Source organism: Pelobates fuscus, chromosome 8 (assembly GCF_036172605.1).
Source record: "Pelobates fuscus isolate aPelFus1 chromosome 8, aPelFus1.pri, whole genome shotgun sequence".
NCBI lineage: Eukaryota > Metazoa > Chordata > Amphibia > Anura > Pelobatidae > Pelobates > Pelobates fuscus.
This window is the reverse complement of record NC_086324.1, coordinates 130,551,722-130,561,987: the sequence shown is the minus strand read 5'-3', so window position 1 is coordinate 130,561,987 and position 10,266 is coordinate 130,551,722. Positions and strand designations below refer to the sequence as shown.

Genomic DNA, 10,266 nt, shown 5'->3' with positions numbered 1-10,266 from the left:
AATGGATTTAACATGTATGGAAATAGTAGGCTCATATGCATGTGTTTCTGCAGACCCGTATTCTGGTAACTCATGGGGTCAGCTTCCTGCCACAAATGGACAAGATTATTGTTCTGTCTGAAGGACGAATCTCAGAAGTTGGTTCTTACTATGAGCTTCTACAGAGAAATGGTTCATTTGCTGAATTCCTCCAGACGTATGCTTCTAATTCAGAGCAGGACGAAGAAGAAAAATCAGAAGGCAAGTAACCTAGACAGTGTCTATTTTTTTTCCTTAAATTGTGACAATTGTGCAGTAATCTTGTGTTCATCTTTTCAATTAATCACAAAATACCTTACAGAATTATAAAATTATAGATGTATGTTAAAAGGACACTTCAAATACCAAAACATCTTTAAAAAGCCTAATGAAGCAGTTTTTGTTTATAGATCATGCCCCTGCAGTCTCAATCCTCAATTATTTGCCATTTTGAAGTTAAATCACTTTATTTATGCAGCCCTGGCCACACCTCCCCTGACTGTGTCTTATACAACCTCCCTACATGCTTCCTGTAGAGAGAGATCTTATTTTTAAACTTCCTTTATTGCACAGTCTTAATTTAGAATTGTTTATTTCCTGTTCTTTTAATACCCTTCTAGAGTTTTAAGGAACTTCATGTTTGTATTAAAGTTCAATTATCACGCTGTGCTATAAGATCTGATTGAAAATGACACCAATTTTTTCATGGTGGCTGTGTGAGTCAAAGGGGAGTTGTAGCTAGGGCTTCATAAAGAGAGACAACAGGGGCATGATGTATTATTATTATTATTATGTTATTATTTATATAGCGCCAACAAATTCCGCAGCGCTTTACAGTGGGTGGACGAACAGACATGTAGTTGTAACCAGACAAGTTGGACACACAGGGACAGAGGGGTTGAGGACCCTACTCAATGAGCTTACATGCTAGAGGGAGGGGGGTAAAGTGACAAAAGGTAAGGATAGTATTTGACTAATGACAGTTGCAAGAGAGGAATCAGTCGGGAGCTGTTAACAGTTTAATTGATACGCTTTTATGAAGAAGTGGTTTTTTAATGATTTTTTGAAGGAGTGGAGACTGGGTGAGCATTTAACGGAGGAGGGAAGTGAGTTCCATACATCCAAGGATTAAACTATTACAATTAATTTGCCAGGAAGAAATGTGTAACCTCTTTCAAATTTTGACCAAGCTTTTACCTTCATGGCATTGAATTGTGACATTCAAAATGGTAAAGGGAAAAATGACTTTGCTATTAACTAAATGTGATCGTTTTTACAATGTGTCTATTATTAAATTGTTTGCATGTCCACCCATTGTACAGCACTGCCAAATTAATTGGTATTTTATAAATAATAATAATAATTGTATCTTTATCAATCAACAGAGCTGCTTTAAAAGTACAGTGATCATGTACTGCTCTTTTTATTTTCTGCTTATTTTGTCAACAGAAACTAGTGAAGCTGTGCAAGGAGTGAAATGTAAGAATGGAACCAAGAAGGCAGCTGGTGATTATGCTGCAAGGTAATCGATGATGTTTGAGCTTTCATGGTTAGTTCTTGAGCATAAAACAGTATCTGGTTAATAACTTGATAAATATGTATTCGTTTCTGCAGGAAGGAATTACACCCAGAGATTGATGATATAGAAATAGAGGATAATATAGGTGATGGGAAACTAACGGAGGCAGATGTTGCTCTCACTGGAAGGGTAAGACTGAAAATATACATCAAATATGCAATATACTGCACATAATGAATGGACACCCTACACCAGGGCTCAAAATTCCAAGTCCTATGTTGCAAGCCAGCCATTGGTGACAAGATTCAACATAAAATTCACTGGTACATTTATCCAACATATTTGTTAGTATTTATTTAACTTGGTGGTGTATTTGCCTCTCCTCTATTATTCTAAAGAATTAAAACAAAAACAAACCATGAGGCATAGAAAAATTTGTTTTCCACTTATTAAAAGCTAAAATATAACACTGTGTTATTTTCAGGTTAAACTATCAGTGTATTTGGACTATCTGAAGATGATGGGGAAATGGTACCTTATCTTCAGTGCTATATTTTTCATCATCCAACAAGTAGCTGCATTAGGTCATAACTACTGGATTGGATTGTGGGCTGATGATCCCGTGATTAATGGAACTCAGCAAAACAAAAACATGCGACTTGGGGTATACAGCTTTTTGGGGATTTTGCAAGGTAAGGATAATTTTATTTTTGCATATTTCTTTTCATATGGGTTTTGTATTAAGGGAAGCACTTATGATATAGCTTTTGTTTGTTTTTCTTTTTTTTTATCTGAGGTAGATTAGGGAGTTAATTAGGGTTGTGGATTTCTTAAAGATAGGATACACTACATAGGGCAACACCAATTAAAAATGCTGTCAAAATTATTAATTTCGGCCATGGCGACCGACAGTAGCCATACTGAAACCAAAGGGCTACTCCAAGCACCTTGACCACTTCAGTGATTTGAAGTTGTCATGGTTCCTGGAGTCTGTAGATTAACTTCAGAGATTGACACTTCTACTGCTGGAGGTGTTACTCCATCTCTGACATCATCATAGCTGCATCATTAACCACCTTGAAATAGCGTTCCGGGCTTGCAAATATAAATTATTTGTTTTTGTTATTTTAACATTTTTTTTTAACCAAGGTTTTTTTTTTTATTGTGCAAAAGTGGACAAGTCATCTTGCACCGTCACAATAACGAGTGCAAGAACATGCATATAACACAATGAAGCAGAATACACATGATATTAACCTTCATAAGCTATCACTTGCTTCGTTTTGCTGTTTCAGCACATTTTTATGTTTAACACATTATAAAACAGAAATGTTGAGCATTGCAGGATTATGTGAGTGTACGTCATAGAAGTTGGTCTATATATGCCTGTAGGCATGTTAACATTATAAGGAACTAATGATGAACGTTTAACAGTTAGGGAACAATATTGCAACATATTATTATGCATGAAAGAGCAACAGGCATACAGGGCCACGCTGCTGCATGCATTTTCACAACATGCTGACAGTATGGCGTAATAGATCAAACAGCACTTTTTTTAATGAGAATACATATAGGGATAACCTGTTCGACAGCCTTAGTAAATTAGGTTAAGTTCTTGTAGCCCATCACGCCTATAGGTAGTGTAGTTTCGTATGGGGTTCGGTTTAACTTCTCGTATAATGTGAGGGTTGTACATTTTGCATATTGGCTTAGGTTTGCTAGGTGTTTAACTGATATAAATTAGCTATGTCAGTATCAGGAGCTCGTAGTAGCATTTGTTGTAGGTGGCTAGGCCTACAGCCTCATAGGTGTTGCTGTGTAATGTATAGTGTCGCTGTAACTAAATTGCCTACTGTGTGCCATGTCCCTCAGCACAGGTTTGGTGCCACCGTGAGGTGCACCCCGGTAGCTTGAGCATACATTTACTTCCGAGCTCTTTATGGGCGTCGCGGCTACAAGTTATATATACCGGGGACACATGGGGCATGCAGGTTTGGGACCTAATTGTCGCAGAGGTTTTTTTTTTAACCTAAGTATGTATATTTTCAGTTTGTAATATTATTTATTTAATTATTTGTGTGGGTTTTTGTTTTGTTTTTTAAACTGATTCCTACACTTAAAGGGGCACTCAGCCTATTATTTTTTTGGGAGTTATTTGCCAAATAAAAAAAGTACCCATAACAGGCTTTCTGGAGCCACAACAATGTTGTGGAAAATATATTCCCTTGTTATGAAGTGCTACTCCTTCCAATTTGTATGGCAATGATAATCTGAAAACATTTGGCTTTATCCAAACTGATCTTACAGAAAACCAGGGACAGCACCCAAAGACTCAAAGCACTATAACCACTGTAATGAACTCTGGTGGTTGTGGTGCTTAGATTTCTCAATCATTTCTTATATGTAAATGCCGGTCTACCTAATTGCATTTCCTTAAAAAAATGTTATGGTTTAAAATATGAATATAACTGTTTACCAGGGTTATTTTACCTCTTCTAAAAAGGGTGTAAACGTTTGAATGAACTCCTTATGCGCATCATCACACTAGATTTCTGAACTGCTATAGAATCCCACTTCTTCGCTATTTACAATATTTACAATAACGCCAGCATAGTTCACTGACTTCTTTATCACATAGCGATAAATAATGTTATGACGCAGCTATTAATAAACTTTACTTCCACTTTAGAGCAGCCACCAGTTTATATCTAGTACCCTTCAATGGTAGCCATATTCACAGACATTGTCACATGGAGAAACATTCGGCATTTGGAACTTTAATTGGCACAGACTCCACTTAGACTAAATTTTAGTTTTTGCCCAGCCCTAGGTATCACTAAAGTATGGTTCGTGTGATTTATTATTATTATTATTATTTTTTTTTTTTATTTTTTTTATGTGGTTAGCTAATACTGAAAAATAAGACCTTGTTAGTAATTCCAATTAAAAGAAAATACTGATTTAGTTAGAATACCAACAAGGAGCGCCATTATAGGGTGGTGTCTGATGGGGCTTTATTTACAAGACCAGTGTTTAACCCCTTAAGGACCAAACTTCTGGAATAAAAGGGAATAATGACGTGTCACACACGTCATGTGTCCTTAAGGGGTTAAATGATTCTATTTCTGATTTTGGCTGTAAAAAATAGTATGTATGTTTAAATGTCACTCTTTTTCTTTTCAGCTGTTGGGATTTTTGCTGCATCTGCCTCCATTATAATTGGTGGAGTGTCTGTCTCTCGTAAACTGCACACAAGATTACTCTACAGCGTCCTCCGGTGTCCTCTAAGCTTTTTTGAAAAGACACCAAGTGGAAACTTGACTAACCGATTTTCCAAAGAAATGGATACTATAGACAATATAGTGCCCCAGATACTGATGATGTTTTTAATAATGACTCTGACCATAGTGGAGATTCTGTTGGTCATTGCCCTGGCCACACCGCTTGCGGCTGTAGCTTTCATACCTCTAGGATTGTTGTATTTCTTTCTTCAGGTAAGTGGATTTAACTCACATTTCCATCACTTACCATAAAATAATCTGTTGTAGATACTTGGTTACATTGAAACTAAGGCATGTAGCGTACCACATGGGTGTACCGGTATAACATATATGTAACTGATCAAACATGTTCAGAGGTTAAATATTGGAATCTCTATTCCTTCATTATGTATGTTGTTTTTCTCATTTGCAGAACAAATGTCACTAATATTCAAATTCATAATGAGCAGCTTTTTAAAACAATACTGATAATTAAGACCCAGGTGCCTTTTATGGGACACGATCAGAAGTTTTAAATATGTTTTAAACGTATTGCTCATTGGCTTCATGTATTTGTGCTGATTATCTATTGATTGGGCTTGTTCACAGCAAACCTATTATGTTACCCACCCCACAGACACTGGTAGTTAAAATACAACCAGCACGAAAGACTGTAATGTTAAATTCAAGATTTAAAGGGTTTCTCTAAGCATTGGAACCTCCACAGTCAACTTTCTTGGTTGTATGCAAGTAGTACACTGGTCCCGTTCCCTGCTGTGGGACCTGGGTAAAGCCATGCACAGAGTCTCCTCTCATGTCAGCTGAATGGCATTCGGCTTCTGCAGAACTTCCAATCCTGCCATTAATTCACAAACAATCTCGGCTAATGAATGTGCCTCTGTGTACAGAATGATAACAAGACTGCTGGAGATGGAGTTACACCATTGGCAACAACATAAAATATTGTGTTTCAGTAGTATAGAGTTTCTTACTAAAACACTATGACCTTTTCAAAACACTGAAGTATTCTTGGTGCTTGGAGGAATCCTTTAAATAAAAAAATATATATTTTTTTAAAAACGCAACACAGAAAACATTTCCATTTCACACTATATTCCTCCTCTAAAGAGATTTTATGTAGCCACATCCCGCCAGCTGAAACGCCTGGATTCTGTGAGTAAATCCCCTCTCTACACCCATTTTAATGAAACCTTGCAAGGCGTTAATGTCATCAGAGCTTTTAAAGAACAAGAACGCTTCATACAAGAGAGCAATCTCCGGCTAAACACCACTCAGCGCTTCTATTTTTCCAGCTTTGTTGCTAATCGGTAAGTAAAAAATAAATATTGCATCTAAAATGTGGAAAGATGCCTGTGTTCTATAACAGTATCACAAATATCAATTGACATATAGATTTGTCACCATAGCAACATAAATCATTTTGACTAGGGCTTGTGCAGGGTTAGGCTATTGTCAGGAGAATTTTTAAATATTTATTTTCCTTTCTAACTCTCTCACATTCTCTGTTGGCAATCTACACACTGATAGTGAGCTATGGAAAAATCAGTGTGCAACAGACGTTGGGGGATGTGTCTTTTCAGTTCAGCAGCAATTTTTAGGAAAAAATGAGAACTGAATGAACAAGACATGGCTAAACTTAGAGCAGCCAGTGGCTTCTCTCTGTAATCATACACTAGTGATTGTGCATTGAGTGGAGGCTTTAATTTAAAGAACATGTCACTGTCCAGAGTCTTCCCCTCCCCCCCCCCCCCATTAATTTTAATTTTTGTCTCCACACGCTAGGCATGGGGGATTAACTACGCAGTTTCCTACTGCCTTATTATTGTTAAATTAATGCCCCGCCGTGGTGGCACTATGTCCCCTCCACTTTAAATTGTCTGAATGATAGCCCCCATCCAATGTGTTCAGTAGCTTCCCAGTCGCTAGTCTGGCTCTTTGCTGTTTAGCAGACATGCCTGCACTCACACCATGGTGAGTGGGGACATTGGGGAGGCATAAAAACCTCCCTTGTACAAATGTGTGTATCATAGTTTCCCCCCATAGGCAGTATTTATCTATCTGCCTGCTGTCAGCACTAGCGGCAAATAGTTGACCTCTAATCGAAAAGCAACCAGCCATTGGGTCTTTCCGTTGCTTCGGGATTAGTTCACATTTTTGTTTGGATGTTGTTGGGGTTTTATTTTTGGGGTTTTTTTTTGTTTTTTTCAGAATTGCTGAAAATTAGATTCTTACAATATTGATTTTCAAAGTCTAGTCTGTTTTTAAAATCAATTAAAACTGAATCCCTCACCAATGTTCTTATTAAGAATTTATTTATACAGCTTTAATAAAGTCTACAGATCTAAATATGTTGTATCAAGGTTATGCCAAAACAAATATAGTTTTGGCATGTAGCATGGTGACTCTTACGAGGGTATCTGGGAGGCAACTGCCAAGGTTTCTATTTGTGTCACATCTCGGGAGCAGATATATAAAATACTTTTTTGCTGATATACAACCCGGTTAATTTATTCAAAACCGATAAGACTTCCACAGATTTATGCTGGAGAATCTGTGGCCACCAGGAAATGTGCATGCTCTTTTGGTGGTCTCCCCTTCGGGTGACCCCCAGTTGAAGCAGTAAGGCACATCTTGGTACACTTCTTCCAGAGACCATTTAAATTGGACCCCATGCTGCCTTGTTGAGGGACACACTCCCTACAATTAGGGAAGCCACTGCTAAAATAGAAGATAACTATCTGAAGGATAAATTAACTGCCACTTTTCATAATACTTTTCCCTCATTACGCAAAACCTGGGACACATGGCTTGATTAAACCATTTTATTGATTATATGTTAGTCTATGTTTTGAATTCTACATGTACCGGTAACTTGCTGCAAGTTGCCAATTTGTATGAAGGAACCAAATTGTATGAAGAAGAGGGGGCATAATATATAGAGCATAACGTGGGTTATAAGTTCGTTTAATGTTCGTTAAAAACAGCAATTGCTCTACAGATGCTGTAATTAACATGTGATAGTGTTATGTGCAGTTATGTTAAGATCAACTTTGTCATGTTATTTTTTTTAGGTGGCTGAGTGTACGCTGTGACCTGCTAAGTAATTTCATAGTATTCATAGTGGCTGTTGTAGGTGTACTATTCAGAGAGAGCATTACACCTGGACTTGTTGGCCTAGCTGTGGTGAATTCATTACGGGTAAGTATTTTTTTTGTTGTTGAAGCCAATAACATATTATAAATACCAGCTGAACATACTAATCGGTGCAAAAGTTGTTTTCTGCCAGCATCCATGCAAAAATGAAAGCATTAACAGAAAATGAAATGCATGTTGTCCGAGATATATTTTATAGAAGTAAAAAAAAATTAAAAAATACTGCGCAAATTAGAATAAATATATAGGAACATTGTAACCCATACTTGTATTCTTTTCCTGGCCATTTCCTTGGCAGCATCACTAATTCCCAACCATCTGTAGAAGCCTCCGTCTTGTTAAAAAGCCTCCACTGAAGGGTGGACAGTTGATGCTACCATGGAAATAGCTTAGAAAAGATATTTCCAGTAAGTATTTTCTATTTTCTGGCCAACATGGCGGCATCGCTAATGGGGAAACCCAAGTCAAGAAGGGAGACATAAGTGTATTGCAGAGATTAGGTGTATTCAAAGCGTTAAGAGGATATGGAGGATAGAACACTGGACCCAAACTTAGAACCTTTATCCTTAGGAATATCTAGTTAGTAATTCCTTGTAAAAAGTAGACTCTGAATCCCAGGTAGCAGCCCTACACTTTTTGTTTTCCCATGGTAACAGATACCCAAGATGTTGCCATTTCCCAGGTAGAGTGAGGTCTGATGAATGATGGAATCTTCATTCCTTATCTGGAGAAAGATTTCTCAACAAACAGCAAGAGCTATTCAAAAATTAAAACTCAACTATATATGTTATTCTGAAAAACTCTTGAAACTCAAGTACAGCATGTGAAAAGAAGTACAATAGGATACCAAGCTTTGTAGATCTCATAAAACAGTGCAACAGTATCTGAAGCTCCCTAGATCTCATTAGCAAGTCAAAGAAAAATCAAATCATTATCTGGGTTCTGTTAATAAGATACATATGAATAAGCAGTAGAGCCCAGAGTCCAGACCCAATGTATGAAAATGAGTAAATGGGGATATTCTCTACTTGATAAAAGTACTAAACCTCCAAACAAAATACCACAACTCCCATACATAGACTGATAACTTTCCTACGAACGGATTATGTCCATGCCATGAAGGTTCAGCCATATCCCCCTTGCTTATACTAAACTTCTGATGCACTTATCTGAGGCAAACTATTGCACTCACAAAACCAGTTTGATTGAAGGCATATCATGAGTAATGATGTATTGACTTCAGGACTTGTGGAACATCAATAGCATGCATAGGAGGAAAAAGATAAATAATAGTGCAGAGTATCCAAGTAAAAATTGACACACTTTATTTTCAGATACACTTACAAGATAGAAGTGTCAAATAGGCACATCAAGCTCAGATGAAAAAGAATCCCAGTAACAGGGTCCAGAGGGGCAGGAAAGCCAGATAGAAATTACAATAACTAAAAAATACTCTAAACACTAAGAACAAGCCCTACGCGTTTCGTTCACTGGTGAACTTCTTCAGGTTGAAGTTAATTAAGCGTATTTTTTTGTGTCTTTTCACTAATTATCCACTAAGTGTGTTTTCTATCTGCACACAGGTGAATTTGAATCTATTGTTGCTTGTTGACTTACCTGAGGCAGGAAACCTAGTTGCTGGAGGACAGGGGGAATAAAAGACTGAGACTTTTACAGAAGGAGGAGCATTTATTAAGATTTTTAAATTGATACTTCCTGTCCTGCTGAGTGGGGATTTAACCCATTAACCCATGTTGGCAAGGAAATTAAATACCTACTAATAACTCCATTGTTTGTCTTTTCAGCTGACCAGTGTTTTAAAAGAGGCGGTTCATACTGCGACTGACTTGGAAACCAATTCAGTAGCTGTGGAGCGGGTAAAGGAGTATTGTGATGCTGAACCAGAGGTATGTCTCTAGATATATTTGCCATCTTCACAATTAAAAAGATCCTTTCCCCACCCCAGTTCGGGAGTCAACGACACTACTCACTGCTTCCATTACTTCCTATGGAGTGCTGGAGGCTCTCTATCTGATCTAAGCCTGGCAGTGCAGGGCTTTCTCATTGACTGACTATTTCAGCCAATGAGAAAGCCCTGCATTGTATGACTAAACTGAGCATAGCCAATGAAAGCTCCTCCTTAGGAGCATCTGAATCTCCATAGGATGTATAGTATGTAGTCGAGAAAAGGATTGGAGCCTGGTGGACCCCTAAAGTGGGCACTCCTGGATACATAACCATAGCAGTGAGTTGAACAGTGGTCATGGTGTTTGGGTTGTTCATTTAACGTGT

At 37.6% G+C, this 10,266-nt stretch overlaps 1 protein-coding gene across 1 annotated transcript in view; it reads left to right on the top strand.

Annotated features, from left to right (window-relative positions):
* The window catches only part of LOC134571298 (multidrug resistance-associated protein 1-like), a 111,734-nt gene that overhangs the window by 82,028 nt on the left and 19,440 nt on the right, over positions 1 to 10,266 (top strand). Inside the window, exons 20-27 of the mRNA XM_063429474.1 lie at positions 54 to 240; positions 1,468 to 1,540; positions 1,633 to 1,726; positions 2,022 to 2,229; positions 4,724 to 5,034; positions 5,929 to 6,128; positions 7,893 to 8,019; positions 9,780 to 9,881. Coding sequence (XP_063285544.1) covers positions 54 to 240; positions 1,468 to 1,540; positions 1,633 to 1,726; positions 2,022 to 2,229; positions 4,724 to 5,034; positions 5,929 to 6,128; positions 7,893 to 8,019; positions 9,780 to 9,881 — 1,302 coding nt within the window. The remainder of the gene's footprint in view (positions 1 to 53; positions 241 to 1,467; positions 1,541 to 1,632; positions 1,727 to 2,021; positions 2,230 to 4,723; positions 5,035 to 5,928; positions 6,129 to 7,892; positions 8,020 to 9,779; positions 9,882 to 10,266) is intronic.